Genomic DNA, 23,731 nt, shown 5'->3' on the forward strand with positions numbered 1-23,731 from the left:
AAGGGTTTTTCGGGATATGGTTCTGTTCAACTGACCGCAAAAATATGTCCGAGTAAATTGAAAAACCAATTTTATTGACCCTCGGGCATTCAAATTGAAAAGCGAAGCGTATTGAAAATGATTACAATGAAATTGAAATTTTATTGGTTTGAAATCGAAAAAGGTTATAGACTGTAATGAAATAAAAAAGAAACGAGAGTTAATCGGAAGGCCTAGTTAAAAATTGTAAAAGGATCGTAATTTAAAGGAAAAGAAAGTTTCCAGTACATAAATTCAACTTTTTAATGATCTTGATTTAGATGTATTTGATATTATAATAACAATATGTTTATGCATGTGTTAAAACACATTAGATTTTGTAAAACTGATATTAGTGATCTTAATAAAATGGAAGATGATCCCTATCACACCTCTTAGCTTGGCGGCATCAGCTGCTGGCATCCCTTGCAGTAGTTCTTGGCATCAAGGCGCTTTGCTTTATTCTTTTGCATCTTCATCAGGACGTAGATCGCACCCATGGACACATAGGTAGCCTTGGCTACCTGCAAGAGCAACTTATACTGTCAAAAGTACTCTAGAATATCAAGGATCTTAAGGATTACTTACATTAGCGCGTCCCCGCAACGTCCGGCTGTTAAAAACATCACTAAATTTAAAGTTTTCTGACATCTTTACAGGATTTCGTCAACAAAGTTGAAAATGAAATCGAGGCAGACCTTGAACACTATAGACAAGGCATGCTACGATACTAAAACGAATGCCTAACAATTAATATGTTATTATTTTTGTAAACATTAATTAATATCATATGTAGGTTTTATTTTATATATTCTAAACCTCAGACTCCACCCATAAAAAAAAAAACATATAACTCTATTTTTATAAACTAATTTAGGGCTTAATTTATATAAATAAATTAAAAATTAATAACTTCCTATGTGAATCTTTATACAAATCGGTTTTGTTATAAATTTTCTTTTTAATTAACATCTTCGTGAATCCTTGCATGATTTAAAAAGTTACAAAATGATACTTCAAATCTCCTGCAATTAAATAAACATAAAATTCTAAAGACTTGGCCAAATATTTTCAATAACCAAAATTGGCTGCAAAATATATATAATACTAGCGACTATGTCTATGTGTGTGTGAAGGACTTTGCAGTGGGGAATGCTTGTGGTCGTTTTAAACAAACCGCAGGTGTTGCATACATTTGCCAGCTTTGCATTAATTATGATGTGTGTCTCGGCGAGGGATACAGAGAACAGAGAAATTGTGAGAAAGACAGTGAGAAAGGGAGAAAGGAGAGAAGGTTTCTGGGGTCCAAGGGGGCGTGGCGGCAAAACTATTTGCCGCACTTGCGACCAAAAGCTGGGAGCTCGTACGTAAAATTGTAGCATACTTATGGGCTAAAGTAATTTTATTGCCGTGCACAGGAAGCTGCAGCGACGCCATTGTCCTGCCAGAATGGAGAAAGACAGAGAGAGAGTGAGAGGGAGAGAGAGCAGAAAAGGGGTTTCCCCGTAGAGCTCCTGGCACATCGTGTGACCCGTAAACTTTACAGTTTCTTTGTTTGGACTTGGCCAACGTGCCGGGTTCCAAGTTTGTTGCCACTCTTATTATTTTAGTTGGGTAGTTTTCGCTAGTTTCGCTGGGTTTCCAGTGGTGCACTTAAAAAAAATTGAGGTAAAGGTGATGCACATACAAGTAAATTAGATAATCCACTTTCAAAAATGTAAGAATCTAAGTTATTGCTTAGTAAATGTTTCCTGCCCTTAGTCTAGAGTTAATCATTAAAATTTATGAATATTTCAGAAACAACTCTATTAAAAACAGCTGTTTCATGTTTTATGTAAACAAAATATTCTTTTTCATTTATAGAACAAGTTCCCTATTTATATTCAAACTTTCTTTATTTCTTTATTTTCATACTCAACAAAATATTTTTTTATTTTCTTTATTCTTTTTCTTTTATATAATAAGTTTAATAAGGTCATTATGAAGTTGTTTTACAACTTTTCTTCTTTTTCCAATTAAAAATAATAATTTAAAAATTTTTCCCAATACTTAATATTTGTTTTATTCAATTTAACAATTATTTTTCTTGAACTGTTTCTTTTTGAACTCCCACAGTGAGTGGATGATGTGGAGATCCTGCGTCCTGGGTATGCGTCCGCACATAAAATGTTATTGCGAAAAACTATTAAATTTCTCCAGAGATGAAACTATGATCAGAAATTTAAATCGATTTATTAAAAGCCGTCGCCAGTTGTTCGTTCAAGTGATTGGAGTTGGTTCCCTTACTTTTCTCCAACAGGAAGGAGCACCAGTGGCTTCCAACTGCGGAAAGGAACATGTGTTGCCGTACAAAAGTTTCTGTGACCGAACAGTGAAAGGGTTTCCACAGTGAGGCTGATACTTGATTGATGGGAAAGGAGTTGATACAGTGGGTTTACTAATAGTAGAAATATAGAAAAATATCATTAAATTATTTTTAAATTCCTTACTTATTTACTAAAGCTTTAAGTTGTACCCTAAGACAAATAACAATACAATTATTACATTATTTTGAGTGACCTAAGTTCCTTGCCTAAGGAATTAAGTATTATTAGAAGTAGTCAAGTAATATTTAGTTACAGGTATTGAGCATTGATTTAATCAAAAACAAAACTCTCATTTATGATTATCTCAACCCACTATTCAAAGTTCTTTACCGGAACCCATATTCCATCCGCATTGGCAGTCATCTCTGGGACAAAACTGGAGAGGAAAAACAAAAGTTACTATGTACACTTAATGTCTAGACAAAGCCTCCAATTACCTTATCCGATTACACGAAGATTTGCCCCACGAAGTGTTGGACGTTGGACTACGAAGCCCAAAAACCGTACCCGTTGCCCCAGAACCCATTGCTGTTTTTTTTTGGGAAAACCCTTGACCCGGCATGCCAGAAACTCTCTTTGGCAGGAAATCTTCATATTACTGTTGTCCCTTTTTTCGGATTCCCCCCCTTTAACCCCTTAGAGCGGAAAAATGTTGAAATAATTTGGGCAAAAGAAACGTTCTCACACCTTTTTGTTTAGGGGGAAAAGGAGGTAAAAAGCACTTAAGTGCCTTGGCCAGGACTCGGGTTTTTAATTGAAGTGCAGTCTAGAGTCCTTGTGTGGGTGTGTCGTTTTTCAAGCAGGTGTAAAGTTAAATCATAAAATGAAATTAAAATAAACCAAACCCAAAGCTGGATGAAGCTGAAGCTGAAGCCAAACGTAATGAAGTACGGAAAAAAAGGAGTATAAAAAGGATTAAGCTTGGGCTAACTCGACATCCCAAAGGGTTTCCGGTTGCCTCCCCTGGTGCCCATAATTAGCTGCAAGTTGGCTAAACAAATTTTTCCAGAAATTTTTCTAAAATTTTTTTGCTGCACATTTTTTGTTAGAACAACAACATTTTGTTATTGAAAAATTCATGAGTCCCAGACTGAGGGCCTAGAAGATGGACACAAGGACTCGCTGGGGGCGTAACAGGGGCGTGGCACGTGTCTTTTACTCTCTCTTCCTTTAAAAGTAGTATTTATGTTATAATAACTTACTTGGTGGGTATAAATTCTTTAATGAAAATATATATATTTTTTTATAATATACTAAATAAGGAAAGAGTGTTTAATTAAACCTGAATACATTCCTGAGAGCTTTCGTTTTCCTTTGCTATTTTTTTACTTATAACTATAAATAACTCCTATAAGTCTGGCTTTAATTTATTGTAACCAAATTATACCCGAACCTCTTCTTAAACCCTTTAACTATCCTTTAAAGCTTACGCCCCTGCCAGTTGTCGACGCAACCGTTTTTGTCATATTACAATATAATTTATTAAAATTCTTATTTGCCAACGCAAAGGACAGCAGCAGGAAGATGTCAGGAGAGATGGCAAGAGTTGGCCAGAAAGAGACCAAAAGGGGTCGCACTCACACACACACATTCACTACAGAAGGAGCACATCCTTTGCTATAAAAACAAAAGCGCCTCGTTAGTGTTGAATTTTTAATAAAAAGCCGCACATGATACTCAGAGAGAAAGAGAGCCAGAAAGTAAATTACAATATTCCTTCTATAATTTGTTATAATGAGGCACATTTTCCTCCACTTTGTTGTGTTATGTGAGTGTAATTGCATTCTGGTGGCCATTAAATAGATAGAAAGTCCGGCCAAGCCTCCCTTTTTCGCATTTGCATATGGAAAACGCAATCAAAAGCCGCCCATAGAGTCAACAAAACCGCTAAGTAAACTCAAACAGAATGAATGGTCAGTCGCTGAAAGGGAAATTTCGGGAGGGAAAGCCCACCTGAAAATCCCGACATTTCATTTCGATGGCCTCGCATTTGTTTGAACTTTAGCCGAATGCACACGCCCCCACATATAAACACATAGCATATATACATATATACATTCACCCGTATAAACACACAACATCCGCCGTCATTCGGTTCCGGTATTCGGTGTTTGTTTTTAAGGTTACGCCTCCGGAATCGGCCAGCGGAATCGGGTGGGTCAACCGACGACAAAACGCAGGGTCAGCATATTGCGCATACGACGGGGGGGATCTGGAAAAAACAAAAGATAACTTTGGCGGAATAAAATAGGGTAAAATATACTCATTTAATTATCAGTAATGAATATTTTTACTCTAACATAATAGTTATACAAAACATTAAGATTTTATGTTGAAGCATTACTCATAGAATTCTAACAGAAATATTTAATATTATACTTATTCTTGTTATTAAAATTCTAGTCAATACCTTAGTTATGAAGGAGCCATTTCCGACCCAATAAATCATATATATTCCTAATCAGCATCAACAGCCGAATAGATCTAGCCATCTCCGGTCAAAAAATAAATTATTTTATTTATTTTGACAATTTTAAAAGGGATTACATCGTTAAAAGTTTCAAAAATTGGGAAAAATTTTAATTTTAAAATTATGTATGCGAATTTGTTAAGCTAATAAAAACTAACATAGGAAAGCTTTCCGAATTGAATCTGTTAAAGTGTTTTTGGCTTAGTTATGAGTTTTTTAAACTTTAATTTGTAGAAAAAATTGTCTTTTAAAAATATAAATAAATAACGATTCAATGAATGCAAATATTTTGTGCTTAGTTTTGATTGATTATTGATATTCCGTTGCAAACTGAAAGGTATATCAACTTTGGCTTTCTTAACATACGTTAAAATATTCTTAATGGTTAAAATATATAAGAGCGTTTTTTGTAAATTAGTATGATATTTAGGAAATTATTTAAATACAAGTTTCAGATGTTTAAAAATAATGAAAAGATGGATGTAAAAAATATACATATCTAGAATATGATTTTAGCTTTAGTATGCCCTTAAAATTAGTCAATAAATTAATTAAAACTACAAATAAATTAAAGAAATAAAATACCAATATCTAAGCAATGAAAACAGTAAAGAACAATTCTTATCTACCGAAATGAACAATTTTTCAATTGTTTTCTTTTCCAAGCCAAAGCACAACAATTTCCCCTACCGAAAAATCTTATAAATCTCTCCAAGAAAATTAGCCAAACAAATGATGCAGAGAGAGAGAGAGGCAAATCGGAAATGCCAGGAACAGGCAATTAAAGAGCAACCAATACAACTCACCCCAAAGGGAAATCCTTAACGAATCCCCATTCCCCAAACCAAACGAAGCAAACGGAAAATTCATTACAAACAAATTAACAAATAAATCAAATTTCAATACGAAAATTTGTTTGCGAAAACAATTTTGAGACGGGTTGTCGAGTTCCTGTAAGTTCGAAGTTCAAATCGCGGGTTTGGGGGGAGGAGAGCTCTGTACAAATCGCATGCCACGCCCCAACGCGGACAGGGAGAAAATGTAGAATCCCATTTGACTGACAGGCGGCAAATCGTCTGAAGCCGAGAGCCGGCGCTCTTGAGAAATCATTTATCTAAATTAATTCCTGTCGTTTACATTTGCCAGGGGATTTTCCGAGGGGTAAGTTCGAGGGATATAAATGCAAACGAAAACAAAAATCAAAGATTAAGACAAACATTCACTACCAAAAGAGTGGGAAAGTGCTGGGATGCTGCGGATGAACTGCCAATTGCCTGGAAGCTAGACAAACTCACGCCTGAAAATTTCCTAACCCACTGATAAATGATATGAATGCGCATTTCTGTCAACATCGCGTCGCGTTAATAACTCATTTTGAAAATTCCACAACAAACCCACACACGAGTATAGAAAAAAAAAACAGCCTACCGAAAAACAATTAAAATTGTTCTTAGACTGAATTCGCAACATTTTCAACCCTTTTCAGAGGGGGGGTTTTCCCCCCACCACGCACCACGGGCGGTTTTCTGTCTGCGGAAAAGTTAGATTCATCAAAATCGCGAGGAAAACGCGGCGCGACTAAGACGCACGCGGTTTTTGACGCTAAGCTCACTGAAAGATGAAAAGTCGTAACGAGAGTAAGAGTTAACCCCTTAGAACTATATATATATCTGTATATTTGTATATAGGAAATCGAGAGCGAGTGCCAGAGAGATTTAAACTTGTTGTTTGAATAATTGGTTCTGTCAAAAGCAGCAATTATAATGCCCGAGTCGCGCTATAAATGATACATCAAATGGAATTTTCAATTACATGTTCAATTCGAAAGCTTAATATTCACATTTACATAAAATAGCTGGAATAACCTGACTAAGAAATTAATATCTTTATATTAGTATGAATGATTGAAATGGTAAAATAATTTAATGAATGTTAAAAAGAATTTATTTATATATAATTAAGAAGTAAAGCTTTAGAGATTTTTCCAAAGTAAACTTGCTTTAAAAATTATACAAGCTTTCTGTACTAAAACTATTTTTAGTTTAGTATATTATTTGACTTTAATATTTAACATAATTCATTTGTATTTATTAGAAACGGAAAAGGGATTTTGCAAACATTTCGGTTTATAATTCATAATATTATATAATTTGTCTTAATTAACAAGGAAAGCTATTGTTATTTTCAAAAGAATTTATTTATTTATTAAGTTTTATTCTAACGTTTAAGCTATAAACTACTGTGCCTCACAAATCATAGGAACTTTGTGTACTAAAATTAATATTCTGTTAGTTAAGTACATTATTTGGCGTTAATAGACTCTGAAAACTCTGTAAATGTTTATAAAATAATCAATCAACTCCCTTGAAAATGCTTTGATGCGGCGGCTCAAGTAAAACATTATTAACAAATTCTGGTGATTTTCTGGCATAGGCCACCACCAACTTATAGGGTGATAAGAACTTTTGATCCTGATTGCTTTCACCTTGCTGCAAATTCATTGAAATGACAATTTCTATGAAATCATCTAGGAAATCTTCATGTAAAGTTGAAGGCATGCGCTCCAGAAAAGGACAAATGGCTTTAACGTTATCTGGAAATAAAAAATATATTTTTTATTAAATTATTTATATATTTTATTTATATATTTATATATAATTTCCAAGTAATTAACTCACCCTTTAGGGTCCTCACACCTTCATAGACAAACACTTCATTGCGTATTTCCACATTGTGATGAATGAAACCCACTTCATTGAGTAACTGACTGAATTCCTCGCCAGGATTCAAACTATAGTGCAGTGGCGATATAAATTGCTCCACATCCTGCATGTAGCTCGACCATTTCTCTTTTGTTTTAAGGATTTTGTATACCTCGTAAACCGGATTGGAGGCCAGAAAGGCCAAAAGGCAATCACCGCCTTCGGGTCGCAGAAGATTGTAAATATTGCCCAGGGCTCCCTTCAAGTTCTGCACCCAATGAAGGCAGTAAAACGAAGTGACATGATCGAATCTTCCTCTCAACTCCTGTGGCAGACTTTCACAGCCAATGTCCAGGACCTGGAACCTGGTCCGCTCCTCTCGCTGATAATGCTTACTGGCATAGCCCACCATCTGGCTGGATATATCAGTGCCCACCAATTGGCCACGACTCGGCAGCAGGGGTTTCACAAAGTCCATGAGCACATTACCAGATCCAGAGCCCACATCCAGGAGCGTGTCCTCGCCATCGGTTCTCCACTGTAGCGTAGATGCAAACTCATCCAGTATCAGCTTGGCATCGTGCCTTTGCACCTGGTTGGCGTGCTGATATAGAGAGGCCTGATTCATCTCGGCGACTGATCGACAGCTTAGCCGATCTCCAGCTTTATATAGATATACGCCAGACCAGCCATCGTGGCGTCATTTACAGATTCTAATTTCCTCTCAACAGAAACAAAAAATATTTATACCTCTCACTCACTCACAACAGCTGATGACGTCGAGGTAATTTTGTATTATTTATTTTTAAAGCTTTGTAATTTTATTGGTTCCGTTAAGGGAGAAGCTGGGGAAAAAAATGTGAGCGAGCGACTGAGAAATATAGAAACTGTTGTTGACGCTCAAAATACACTAGTCTACAAAAGTTTTAGAGTTATTAAAATATATTTCTTCATTATTTCATAAAACATTGATGTCATTTTTAAAAGGTTTAAATGAAAACATTGTTATAGAAAACACAGAAACCTTGTACTTATTTATTTAGGTATATTTATTCAGCACTTCTTATAAAACAAATATTAATTTAATCTTTTCGGATTATGTATATGTATATTACGTATGTATGTATATTAAGTATATATTATTATTATTAATATATGTTTATGATATTATATTTAATGTTATTTTAATTAAATATATTTTTAATGTATTATTATGCACTATTTTTATACACTAAAGTCATCAAATAGTCTTCCAACCGTTTGGAATAAATATTAATAATAAATTTCTATTTAAAAATTTTAGATGGAGTAGCTAAAACTATTAATTTAGTTTTTAAAAATTATTTATAATATTATACGATAATTTTTGATTAAGATTTTATAATATTAACTAAAATGTAGGCATTTTATTCGTTCTTATAATTCTACTTATTAACTATATAAACTTTTAAGTAATTTCAAGTTGAGTTTAAATTGCACACATAGAATTCTTTAAAGTTGTTGAATATTTCAATGCATTTATTAAACGCGTAATAATAACTTTTATATTCTTTTTAGAAAACTTCTTAAATAATATTGTCAATTTTTTCTTAATTAGTTAGCTCAAAAAATATATTTTTAATTTATTTAACAATCCTTAAGAAAGCCTCCCATTATCGTCACATATCTCGTTCATAAGAAAGCTCAAGTTCTAGGTCAATAGAGTTAGCTAATGCTTCCTTCATACAATTACGACTTGAAGGTACGTAACCAGGCATTGAAATGCAAATCCCAATTGAACTTGAGAAAACCCCTGGAAGTGAATTCCTCGTGATATTAACATACTTTTTTATGAATAGTGTACCAGCCTCCAATGGAACAATGAGAAATCCAAGCACAGCAAACTGAATGAGAATGCCCGAAAAATAAATACTCACAATTATTTAAGGGGTTCACCCGAAAGTGCAGAAGTGAAATATTTTTGGGAGTGCATTCAACCCAACATTCAACCAAAAAAAATTATATATAAAGAAATTAAAGTTAGTTCAACGACCTACCCCAAGAATGACTAAAAATAGTGTGTGCAGGAAGGGGAAATCTATTCTTAAAGCGGAATTACCAATAATTATTTATGGAATTATAAATAGCCATTGGTAAAAATGATGAAAAGTACTTATATTTGGATGGAGTGGCAAGCAGAGTTCACCCTTTCGAGTTTGTCTGATATCATTTCAGTTCGGGGCATATAAATTCATTAAAAACATTCCATTTAGCTGCAAATTACATTTGTGTAATTGCTGTCAGGCCCAGAGAGAGTGAACGTAGCTCATGATATTTCAAATATTTCACATATGAGCAGAAGCCGTTTGATGTCCTGGGATATATACAACTCTACCTCGACACAGCATCCATATATTCATATATATAAATTCATTTGCCAAAAGTGACATCAAAAGCCCTTGCCGGCATTTCTGTTTCTGGCCTAATGTGTGTGGGCGTTACGGCTGGTTAATTGCATTTGTCGCAGACTCTTTTCAGCAAAAAGGGGTTTATTCGGCTTGCAATTACCAAAAGCTGTCGATTGGCTCGAGCTGTCACAGAGCCACGGAAATCAATTAAATCAAGGACGAACTGAAGCGAACAGAGAGAGAGAGAGCTTCAGGATTTAGGATGACAGCTGGGAGTTGAGTTTTCTTCCGGCTAAGAGGGAATTTTAATGCATTTATCAAACATAACTCAATTATTTTGCCAGAGAGATGTTAGATATTTGTGGTAAGAAGAGGCTTAAGTCCTGATTGTTGTCTTCAAGAAATTTATTTCAGAGTCTTATAGGAGAAGACAAAAGTCCATTAAGAAAGTAGAGCAGGGCATTTAAAACTTTATATAATGGAATATATATACCCTTGCAGGGTATTATAATCTCAGTCATAAGTTTGCAACCCTGTGAAGGAGTTATATCCGAACATACATAATAACATACATACATAATATCAATGAACACTAAGTAACTATGATTAGTAATTAGGTATGATAGGTAAGTATCTATGGCCAGTAAATAACTATGATCGGTAAGTATCAATGAACAATAGGTAACTATGATCAATAAGTAACTATAATAAGTAAACAACAATGATCTGTAATTAACTATGAACATTAATTAACTATGACCAGTTAGTATCTATGAACACTAATAAACAATGACTTGCAACTTTTGTAACAACACATTTCTTAGACTTGGCCGGCAGCAGTCACTTCGTTCCGGGGATGTTAGAACCAGTTGGGAATCATATACACAGATGTGGTAGATGTGTTTTGAAACAAATTTAAGAGAAAGCTATTTGAATAAAACTATGAAGTTATTCTTCTATATAATTTTATTAGTATATAAATCGGAGCAAGCCAAATCGGTGGACTATATATATACATATATATACCTGAAATAGGAACAATCGGACGATTTAAGGAACTTTGATCAGTAATTAACTATGAGAGGTAAATAACTTAGAGTAGTAAGTAACTCTGAACAGTAAGTATCAATGAACATTAAGTAACTATAATCAGTAAGTAGCTATGGTCACTTAATAACTATGATCAGTGATTAACTCTGAGCAGTAAGTATCTATGACCAGTAAGTATGTGTGATCAGTTACTCACTTTGAACACTAATAAACAATGACTTGCAACTTTTGTAACACAACACATTTCTAAGACTTGGCCGGCAGCAGTCACTTCGTTCCGGGGATGTTAGAACGAGTTGGGAATCATATACACAGATGTGGTAGATGTGTTTTGAAACATATTTAAGAGAAAGCTATTTGAATAAAACTATGAAGTTATTCTTCTATATAATTTTATTACTACATAAATCGGAGCAAGCCAGATCGGGGGACTATATATATACATATATATACCTGAAATAGGAACAATCGGACGATTTAAGGAACTTTGATCAGTAATTAACTATGAAAGGTAAATAACTTAGAGTAGTAAGTAACTCTGAACAGTAAGTATCAATGAACATTAAGTAACTATTATCAGTAAGTAGCTATGGGCACTTAATAACTATGATCAGTGATTAACTCTGAACAGTAAGTATCTATGACCAGTAAGTATCTATGACCACTAAGTATGTATGATCAGTTACTCACTTTGAACACTAATAAACAATGACTTGCAACTTTTGTAACACAACACATTTCTAAGACTTGGCCGTCAGCAGTAACTTCGTTCCGGGGATGTTAGAACGAGTTGGGAATCATATACACAGATGTGCGAGATGTGTTTTGGAACATATTTAAGAGGAAGCTATTTGAATAAAACTATGAAGTTATTCTTCTATATAATTTTATTACTATATAAATCGGAGCAAGCCAGATCGGGGGACTATATATATACATATATATACCTGAAATAGGAACAATCGGACGATTTAAGGAACTTTGATCAGTAATTAACTATGAGCGGTAAATAACTAAGAGTAGTATATAACTCTGAACAGTAAGTATCAATGAACATTAAGTAACTATAATCAGTAGGTAGCTATGGTCAGTTAATAACTATGATCAGTGATTAACTCTGAACAGTAAGTATCTATGACCAATAAGTATGTGTGATCAATTACTCCCTTTGAACACTAATAAACAATGACTTGCAACTTTTGTAACACAACACATTTCTAAGAAGTGGCCGGCAGCAGTCACTTCGTTCCGGGGATGTTAGAACCTGTTGGGAATCATATACACAGATGTACAAGATTTGTTTTGGAACATATTTAAAAGGAAGCTATTTGATTAAAGCTATGAAGTTATTCTTCTATATAATTTTATTAGTATATAAATCGGAGCAAGCCAGATCGGGGGACTATATATATACATATATATACCTGAAATAGGAACAATCGGACGATTTAAGGAACTTTGATCAGTAATTAACTATGAAAGGTAAATAACTTAGAGTAGTAAGTAACTCTGAACAGTAAGTATCAATGAACATTAAGTAACTATAATCAGTAAGTAGCTATGGGCACTTAATAACTATGATCAGTGATTAACTCTGAACAGTAAGTATCTATGACCAGTAAGTATCTATGACCACTAAGTATGTATGATCAGTTACTCACTTTGAACACTAATAAACAATGACTTGCAACTTTTGTAACACAACACATTTCTAAGACTTGGCCGGCAGCAGTCACTTCGTTCCGGGGATGTTAGAACGAGTTGGGAATCATATGCACAGATGTGCGAGATGTGTTTTGGAACATATTTAAGAGGAAGCTATTTGAATAAAACTATGAAGTTATTCTTCTATATAATTTTATTACTATATAAATCGGAGCAAGCCAGATCGGGGGACTATATATATACATATATATACCTGAAATAGGAACAATCGGACGATTTAAGGAACTTTGATCAGTAATTAACTATGAGCGGTAAATAACTAAGAGTAGTAAGTAACTCTGAACAGTAAGTATCAATGAACATTAAGTAACTATTATCAGTAAGTAGCTATGGGCACTTAATAACTATGATCAGTGATTAACTCTGAACAGTAAGTATCTATGACCACTAAGTATGTATGATCAGTTACTCCCTTTGAACACTAATAAACAATGACTTGCAACTTTTGTAACACAACACATTTCTAAGACTTGGCCGGCAGCAGTCACTTCGTTCCGGGGATGTTAGAACGAGTTGGGAATCATATGCACAGATGTGCGAGATGTGTTTTGGAACATATTTAAGAGGAAGCTATTTGAATAAAACTATGAAGTTATTCTTCTATATAATTTTATTACTATATAAATCGGAGCAAGCCAGATCGGGGGACTATATATATACATATATATACCTGAAATAGGAACAATCGGACGATTTAAGGAACTTTGATCAGTAATTAACTATGAAAGGTAAATAACTTAGAGTAGTAAGTAACTCTGAACAGTAAGTATCAATGAACATTAAGTAACTATAATCAGTAAGTAGCTATGGGCACTTAATAACTATGATCAGTGATTAACTCTGAACAGTAAGTATCTATGACCAGTAAGTATCTATGACCACTAAGTATGTATGATCAGTTACTCACTTTGAACACTAATAAACAATGACTTGCAACTTTTGTAACACAACACATTTTTAAGACTTGGCCGGCAGCAGTCACTTCGTTCCGGGGATGTTAGAAAGAGTTGGGAATCATATGCACAGATGTGCGAGATGTGTTTTGGAAAATATTTAAGAGGAAGCTATTTGAATAAAACTATAAAGTTATTCTTCTATATAATTTTATTAGTATATAAATCGGAGCAAGCCAGATCGGGGGACTATATATATACATATATATACCTGAAATAGGAACAATCGGACGATTTAAAGAACTATGATCAGTAATTAACTACGAGAGATAAATAACTAAGAGCAGTAAGTAACTCTGAACAGTAAGTTTCAATGAACATTAAGTAACTATAATCAGTAAGTAGCTATGGTCAGTTAATAACTATGATCAGTGATTAACTCTGAACAGTAAGTATCTATGACCAGTAAGTATCTATGACCACTAAGTATGTATGATCAGTTACTCCCTTTGAACACCAATAAACAATGACTTGCAACTTTTGTAACACAACACATTTCTAAGACTTGGCCGGCAGCAGTCACTTCGTTCCGGGGATGTTAGAACGAGTTGGGAATCATATGCACAGATGTGCGAGATGTGTTTTGGAACATATTTAAGAGGAAGCTATTTGAATAAAACTATGAAGTTATTCTTCTATATAATTTTATTACTATATAAATCGGAGCAAGCCAGATCGGGGGACTATATATATACATATATATACCTGAAATAGGAACAATCGGACGATTTAAGGAACTATGATCAGTAATTAACTATGAGAGATAAATAACTAAGAGTAGTAAGTAACTCTGAACAGTAAGTTTCAATGAACATTAAGTAACTATAATCAGTAAGTAGCTATGGGCACTTAATAACTATGATCAGTGATTAACTCTGAACAGTAAGTATCTATGACCAGTAAGTATCTATGACCACTAAGTATGTATGATCAGTTACTCACTTTGAACACCAATAAACAATGACTTGCAACTTTTGTAACACAACACATTTTTAAGACTTGGCCGGCAGCAGTCACTTCGTTCCGGGGATGTTAGAACGAGTTGGGAATCATATGGATGTGCGAGATGTGTTTTGGAAAATATTTAAGAGGAAGCTATTTGAATAAAACTATAAAGTTATTCTTCTATATAATTTTATTACTATATAAATCGGAGCAAGCCAGATCGGGGGACTATATATATACATATATATACCTGAAATAGGAACAATCGGACGATTTAAAGAACTATGATCAGTAATTAACTACGAGAGATAAATAACTAAGAGCAGTAAGTAACTCTGAACAGTAAGTTTCAATGAACATTAAGTAACTATAATCAGTAAGTAGCTATGGTCAGTTAATAACTATGATCAGTGATTAACTCTGAACAGTAAGTATCTATGACCAGTAAGTATCTATGACCACTAAGTATGTATGATCAGTTACTCCCTTTGAACACCAATAAACAATGACTTGCAACTTTTGTAACACAACACATTTTTAAGACTTGGCCGGCAGCAGTCACTTCGTTCCGGGGATGTTAGAACGAGTTGGGAATCATATGTACGAGATGGGTTTTGGAACATATTTAAAACTGTAAAGTTATTCTTCTATATAATTTTATTAGTATATAAATCGGAGCAAGCCAGATCGGGGGACTATATATATACATATATATACCTGAAATAGGAACAATCGGACGATTTAAAGAACTATGATCAGTAATTAACTACGAGAGATAAATAACTAAGAGCAGTAAGTAACTCTGAACAGTAAGTTTCAATGAACATTAAGTAACTATAATCAGTAAGTAGCTATGGTCAGTTAATAACTATGATCAGTGATTAACTCTGAACAGTAAGTATCTATGACCAGTAAGTATCTATGACCACTAAGTATGTATGATCAGTTACTCACTTTGAACACTAATAAACAATGACTTGCAACTTTTGTAACACAACACATTTCTGAGACTTGGCCGGCAGCTGTCACTTTGTTCCGGGGATGTTAGAACGAGTTGGGAATCATATGCACAGATGCGCGAAATTGGTTTTAAAACAATTTTAAGACCAAGCTAGTTTGAATAAAACTTTGGAGTTATTCTTCTATATAATTTTACTGGTATATAAGTCGGAGCATGGCGAATCGGTTGACTATACATATACATAAATATATAGCTGCCATAGGAAAGATCGCCAAAATTTCTGAAAAAAATATTATAACTTTCATATATATTATAATTTTCATCAAACTTCATATATAGCCATTATATATTAATTTTGGATTTTGTGTAAAATTTTATGAAAATTGGACTTTTATATTATAGCTTTCTTTCTTGTTTTAAATGAAATTTATAAATATGAATTTAAAGACACTCTTAATAAAAGATTTATGATTTGAATATTCTATTTTATACTAAAAAATTAATGAAGAATCCATAACTCTACCATATCTTCTAATGTGTATAAAGTATACCGTCCCTTAAACCGATTAATTCCCGTTGTCTGTCACATTTACTCTAGTACTCCACTAATCCAGAGCCAATTAAATCCCCCCTTGACCACTTTTTAAACAATTTCCGCCCCATCTCCTTCCATGCTAAACAATAGAAGAAAAAGCTAAAAGCTAAAGTAAACAGTACCTCATAGTTTTATGTGATTTCTAATGGATTCAGGAACACTTATAAGCCAACCCATCACCCGCTAAACAACCCTTGGCAACTCCTTCCCCTGGAATTCATTCGCACACACTTGAGAACTATTTAAAGTTTATCTAACTGAACAGTAGACTATAGAAGCCTGTTCTGGTTATTTGTTCGTGTTTCAGGGGGGATGGTATACAGTCGAAGCAACAAAAACTTTTGCATATGTTTAAATAACAAAAATAACAAACAAAAAGTAGAAAGGAAATCTTATTGGTAGGAGGAAAGGGTTGAGATTGGGAGTTTGGTTCCTCACGAATTCTTCACGGGTGGGGAAATGAGTTTTTAATGTCCCAAAGGGGAATACGTCGAGAGCACAAAATATGTGTTCGAATACGCTGAAAGAAAAGGTGTTAATTAATTAATTAATTAAAAGGGAGAATAATCTATTATGTATTTATGGACTGTTATATTTTCTCAAGGACTTTGTTATTTTTGCAATGTCTTTGTGTTTTAATAGTAATTTAAGCACTAATACAATTTTTATATTGGATAGAATGAAAATAGGAATCCTTAAACCTTTTCAAATTATATTTTCTAAAATTATTAAAATAAAAATATTTATTTCAAGACTTTAAGTTTATTATGAAACCGTTGAAGCTTGAAATGATGATAAATGATATTGAATAATTAGTAGTTTGTATGTATTTATAGTTATACTATATTTATTTATAATTTGTTACATTTTTTTTTATTATAGTTCTATTATTTCTATTATTTATCATATACACATTTTTTTCCAGTGCATTTACTCTGTACTATGAGCGGACAAGGCAGATTTAAAATACAAAGTAAACGGCGATTTGTTGTTATTGATTAGAGCGGACAGACCCAGACAAACATATGAGCTTCATCCTTTTGGCTTCATCTTCTCAGTTTTCCTGAAAATCCAAGGATGGGGTATCCTTGCTGTTTCCCAAGACGACGATGCCCGCAAACTTGATGAGTATTTAAAAGTTTTCCATTGTGTGTTTGATGAATATTTAATTAAGCATAAAAGGAGCAGAGCAAGAAAAGGGAAAAACTTTGGCAAAGGGTTGCTACACTGTTTCGTTCTGTATTTTGTTTTTGTTTTTTTTTTTTTTGCGTTGCTTCCTTTTCTCTTTACCCCCCCCCCCCCCCTAAAAAAAAGAAAACACATCCTTTTCCATTTTCCCAGCATTGTGTGGCGAGCTTAGAGAGTGCAAAAGAATAAAACAAAATCAATTAACGCTTCTTGGTTCCGTTTCTTGCTTTTAGCTGGTTGTTCATTTTTGTTAATACTCTTTCAAGAAAGTAAGGTCTCTAGGATAAGAAGGAATAAAAATATTATTTTGAAATATAAATATAAAATATATATATCAGTAATCCTGAGAATATGCCGCTCTGAATATTTAACCAATTTAAAAAGTGCAAGTACAAGCTAGTTGCACAGTCTCTAGAATATTTTTATACCCTTGCAGGGTATTATAATTTTAGTCAGAAGTTTGCAACGCAGTGAAGGAGGCACCTCCGACTATATAAAGTATATATATTCTTGATCAGGATCAACAGCCGAGTCGATCTAGCCATGTCCGTCTGTCCGTCTGTCCGTTTCTACGCAAACTAGTCTCTCAGTTTTGAAGCTATCTAAATGAAACTTTGCAGTTAGTCTTCTATATACTCTCACTCGTATATATGTCGGAACGGGCCGGATCGGACGACTATATCATATAGCTGTCATAGGAATGATCGGAAAAGTTTTACAAAAAAAATTATAAAATTTTTAGTTTTCAACAGAATTTAATCAAATTTAAAATATAGCCATTTTATATTATTCTAAAATTTTGTGTAAAATTTTATGAAAATCTGATTACTATATCATATAGCTCCCATAGGAACGATCGAGAAATTAATACAATTAAATTTATAACTTTTTTAGTTTTCAGCTGATTTTCATCAAATTTGAGGTATAGCCATTTTATATAAGTCTTAAATTTTGTGGCAAATTTCATAAAAATCGGACGACTATATCATATAGGTGCCATACAAACGATCATTTGATGTAGAGGAAAAATGTAAATCTGTGGATGTAAAACTGCAAATATAATATGTATAGGTGAATGAAATAAAAGCAGGTATTACTTCATTGTTTTTTAACACAAATATATATAATTTATATTGTATGGATTCCTATTCATAGAAGTTCTATCTGCAAGGGTATATAAACTTCGGCGTGCCGAAGTTAGCTTCCTTTCTTGTTTGTTATATTTTTAAAGTGTAAATATTAAGGAATGTGACTTAATGGAATATTTAAACAAATTTATAAATTAAATAATGTTATTTGAAAATACATTAAGTTATACCTCTTTACCTTTTATCGTAATTAAATAAAAATAATATTTTTTTACTATTCAAAAACAAAACATCGGAATGATCATTCAATACCCTTATTTTCTATTAATAATTCCTGACATTTCCCTGAATTATTTTTAGAGTATCAAAAGGTTTCCCTAATGCTTTATCTTTTTCTGTTCACCCACAGTTTTGTATTGTTTTTATTATATAAGTATTTTACAAGTTGTAAGCAAAAGGCCAGGTTCAAAAGAGCAGCGAAAATAATTAAATAGTAAAGAAGGCAGGCCGCCAAAGAAGCCCCCCTGACTTTCTTCTACGAAAAACCAAACCCACTCAACCCTTTGTTCCCCCCCCCCCTCTTTTTTTCTTCATTTTCTTATAATTTTTTGTTTTCCCAGGGAATTGGGGGAGAGAAGTGTGGGGTGGTCTCAAAGAAGCCCACAAATAGCCAAAAGCTAGCGAGTGTTGATGGCAGCTACCAAAAAAAAAGAAGAAGAAAAACCCCCCTATACCGCTCCACGCCCACATTATATATATGCATATTCCTCTTCTTATATTAATTTGTTTTCTTTTTTTCGATTTTTGCGGGCGTTGGGAAAATTAATTAAAAATTAAATGAATGAACGAACGAACGCTGGGATAATGAGCCCCTAAGCTGATTTTGCGCTTAAAAGTATGCAATGGGAAAAAATTGTCGAGCTGCCGGAGCATGGCATTCAATAACAATTCCCACCCCCAAATGGAAAATACACCCCCTCAGACCCTCTCAACCCACCTGATATACAGGTATTCCGCCCAGCAACAAAGAAACGAAAAACTTGCAATTTTTTGTCGCATTTTTTTTTTGTTTTATTTTGCTGTTTATATTTTATTTTCGTTTAATATCGACAAAGCGCCAGCGAAAAAGAAATAAGGGAAACGCGGGAGGGGAAGGGGATTGGCAGCAGTGGAAAAAAAGAGCAAACGAGAAAAATTGTGAAAATTTTCTTTAACGTAACAAAATATTTTTATAAAATAATCAAGTTTTCCTTTTGCTCTGTTTTGTTTGCTGCAAATTATTTTTAGCTTTATGGAAGCGGGCAACCGAGGGAGAGCTGCAGGTCCGTTTTATGTGTTCTCAGGGTGTAAATTAAAATTGTCCGCATTTCACGTCTTTTTTTATTTTGTATAATGAGACAATGAGTAGAGGAAGGGGATGGGAAACTCAATATTGAAAGACAGAAACAAAAAAGAAATTAATTAATAATGGCAAAAAATATTTCAATGGAAACTGAGAGAGAAATCGATGATCAAAAGAAATAAGTTTCGGAGGTTGATGAGATAAAAGAGAAGTTGGTAATAATATCTCTGAAGAATAATATTAATTACATTATGGATTAATAAATTATATAAATATATGATTATTTAACAAAAGTTTATAAATAATATTATTGAGTGAATATTTTAGAAGTAGTTTAATAAATAGAATTTACATTAAACACTTTAAACTAACAGAGCATCAGAAAGCATTTAAATGCGATGCAATAAGTACGAGTATTTAACTGAAAGCTAAATGTTTACTGATTAAATACAGTATTTAATATATTTTAAATAAAATTTGAAATTACTCTCAACCTAAACAGTATTCTTATTATTACTTAATTATTATTATTATTAAAACTATATTCCTGACACTTTCTATATATAAAATCAACTTCATTTCTTCCGACTTCTTCCTTGGTCATAAACTTTGGTTTCAATTACGAATTAGCTTTGTCTTAGGGCATGACCTTTCCCCTCTGAAGACTGAAAGTCAAATTCATGAGAAAACCAACCCCTAAACCACAAAACATTCTTGCTTTCCTCTGGACAACAATAAAGCAGAGGGGAGAAAACACTATCAAAAGTCAATTACAATGCAATTATTGTATCCCCTGCTCCTCCCTGTTTTTATGGCAGTTCAAAAACCAGAAAACATTTACAAAAGCCATTGAAAACTTTAATTGAAAATATCAAATTATTTTCGAGTTAGCGTCAGCACAAAAAAAGCCCAAGACGGAGTTCAATATGGTTGAAAGACAAGGAATAAAGGCAAACCTGATTTACATATAGACCCGATAAAATACTGCCAAGAAGGTATATGTATATAACATTAATTACGTAGCCAGATTTTTAGTGGCAACAACTTTTGTCAAGGGAAAGAAGAAACAAAGTTAAGTTTGCCACAGAGTCAAGAGTCAGGGCCAAATTGTAATGAGTTGGCATTTTCTGAAATATTCTCGGAGACACAAAATCTTCTCATCCTTTTTGTAAGCAAAGCAAGGATGAGTTACCCCCTACCTTGGCCTCACTGAAATATCTCGTTGTAAAGTAGCTGAAATGACATTAAAAAGGCAAAACCATGCAGAAAGGACACATCCTTATGGACACTAACCAGCCAGAAGGAAAACACACACCACACCAAACACACTCCACACATGAGGTTAAGCCCAAGCTGGGGATAATTCTTCTACAACCCCCTTCTCCACCCCATCGTTTCATAGTTTACAATCTTATTATCTTGGCTTGGCATCTCAAATCCCACACACACACACTCGCACACACAATTTCCTAAGGCAATTAAAAATCTTCACACTGTCGTCGATGTCCTTTTCCGGCTTTCCTCCTTTTTCGGCTGCTTTGTTGTCCCCTCGTTTGCCCAAACTTGATTTTGTTTATTAAACATATTTTGCATAAAATTCACTTTATTTGCAGTTTATTTCATAAGAAAATTATAAGGTCCTTCTTGCTAACACCCCACACTCCTTAGAAGTGCGCCACGCTTATAGTTTTTCCTCTGGGGCTAGAGGTTTTTTTAGAGGGGGAGCAAAAAAGGAGAAAGGATCTAGTGTACCTTATTCTTTGATTATGTTTGATCACGTTTTGTTGAAAAGTTTATTTGCTGGTGGGAGTGGTATTGTTTGGCTGGGATTTCTGTGGGTTTTTTAGAGACTGGGATTTAAAAATGTACTAGAAGTATGTACATATGTAGTTGTAGAAGAGCTGTATAATCTTTTATCCATGAACTTCATAATAATAATTATAATTTATTACTTTAATTATTATAATAACTCTAAAAAATACTTAGTATGCATGTATGTATGATATTCTTTATGTGAAACATAGTTTAAGTCAGAAGTTTGCAAAGCAGTGAAGGAATCATTTCCGACCAAAGAAAATATATAAAGTAGATAAAGTATATACATTCTTGATCAGCATAAACATTTGAGTCGATATGGCCATGTCCGGCGTCTGTCCATCTGTCCGTTTTTACGTACACTAGTCTCTCAGTTTTTAAGCTATCTGAAAGTTACTTTGCAGTAGTATTCTATATAATCGCAGTTATATATATGTCGGAACGGGATGGATCGAGGGAGTATATCATATAGCTACCATAGGATGGATCGGAAATATTTCAAACCAAACATATTTTAATATATTTTCTGTCCCTCGCTCTCTCTTTCTCTTGCTCTCTATCCCTAGAGGTATCCCTTTCTCTCTATCTGTCTCTGCCACCTATGCATAGCTATGGAGGTCTCTGTTACTCTCTTGCTCTCACATTCTCTGTTCTCTTTACTCGGAGACTATAAATACCAGTCATAGCCGTTGCGCTACCTCATTCTGTCCGCGGTCTTCCCCCTGTTAACATCTATAGTGATCGTGGTAGTGATAGTGATTGCCCTTCAACACCAAATATATAACCTGGCTAATTATATTATATTGTATTATATTATATTATATTATATTATATTATATTATATTATATTATATTATATTATATTATATTATATTATATTATATTATATTATATTATATTATATTATATTATATTATATTATATTATATTATATTATATTATATTATTTTATATTATATTATATTATATTATTTTATTTTAATTTACAGTGATACATCAATTTGTATTAAAGATACACACATGTACTCAAAGTTAAGAGCCTAACTTAATTCTTATTTATTTATCAATACTGATTTCTTTACCCTGTAGTTTCAAAATTGACCCTGACTTTGGCGCCGACTTTTGCTACATATCTGTTAAGCAAATATTTTTAAATACATTCCTATATATTCTATCATTTTATTAAGCTTTATATTTTCTTAAGTAAATTAACTCCCATATATTTATCTCCTTAATCCCATCACCTCCCCCGATATTCTCAAATTCCCTCATTGTCCCCGCACCCATCACCATCATTTCACGCTTTTCTTATCTAACACATTCACTTCAACATATTCTCCCCGTTGATTCCAGCCACACCAGAAAACCCAAATGCAGTCACACATGAAAATCCCATAAAAACTGACAATAATAAGCCACATATCATCATTTCACTCTCCTCACACATATGCCCAGAGCGTACGTTCCACTCGATAAGGAGTTCACCAAAGCCTGCAAATCAACCAGAAATCAAAAGCTATTCCCCAGCCATGGCCATTGCCACCCTTCCAAAACCAAAATCCAAACAACAACAACAAAAAATGAAACCGAATGAAGAAGAAAATCCCATAAAAAACAGTTCAATGATATAGAAAAATAGATAAAGAAAAATTTGCAAAAATAACAACAATGCTGAGGAGCAGGGAAAACGGAAAATGGCAAGGGAAATGGCAAATGGAAAACGCGTGGCAGCGAATCAACTTTAAACTAAGCCGCACAAGGCACTTGAGAATCACAAAAAAAAATTGGAAGGGCACTCGGATCTCCGTGGTGTTGTCAAGTGAATAATGGGACAAATCCGGAGAGTAAATATGACACGTTGCAAAATGGCATTCGATGATAAAAAAAAAAAACAGAAATCCTTAAGAAGCACTCGGAAATAAAATTTGAAAGTGCACAAAGAAAATGTGTTAATGTTTAACAAAAATATAAATATATTTTAGTAGCTTATTATTAATATATTTGCCGAAAAACTCCATAAGGTTATGGCCTATCTTAGCAAAATTAGCATTCTAGTTTTATAAACGTATTAATCATTTCTGCTTAATAGATTTTTGTTTGCTTTTAAATTATAGTTAAAAAGCAGA

General features: G+C 33.5%; 2 protein-coding genes across 2 annotated transcripts; both read right to left on the reverse strand.

The window, feature by feature from the left end:
* Positions 1 to 278: 278 nt before the first annotated feature.
* LOC110181203 (ATP synthase membrane subunit K, mitochondrial) lies at positions 279 to 765 on the reverse strand. Its single transcript, XM_020948884.2, has 2 exons — positions 607 to 765; positions 279 to 542 (listed from the first exon to the last, which is right to left on the reverse strand). Exons 1-2 carry the CDS (start codon positions 667 to 669, stop codon positions 414 to 416), a joined length of 192 nt encoding a protein of 63 aa, XP_020804543.1. The 5' UTR covers positions 670 to 765; the 3' UTR covers positions 279 to 413.
* A 6,267-nt stretch (positions 766 to 7,032) lies between these two features.
* On the reverse strand, positions 7,033 to 8,207 carry jhamt (juvenile hormone acid methyltransferase). The gene is made up of 2 exons (XM_020948873.2): positions 7,533 to 8,207; positions 7,033 to 7,447 (listed from the first exon to the last, which is right to left on the reverse strand). Exons 1-2 carry the CDS (start codon positions 8,182 to 8,184, stop codon positions 7,206 to 7,208), a joined length of 894 nt encoding a protein of 297 aa, XP_020804532.1. The 5' UTR covers positions 8,185 to 8,207; the 3' UTR covers positions 7,033 to 7,205.
* Positions 8,208 to 23,731: the final 15,524 nt, after the last annotated feature.

The sequence above is a fragment of the Drosophila serrata genome, unplaced genomic scaffold (assembly GCF_035046125.1).
Source record: "Drosophila serrata isolate PLE 108 unplaced genomic scaffold, ASM3504612v1 contig_249, whole genome shotgun sequence".
NCBI classification, from domain to species: domain Eukaryota; kingdom Metazoa; phylum Arthropoda; class Insecta; order Diptera; family Drosophilidae; genus Drosophila; species Drosophila serrata.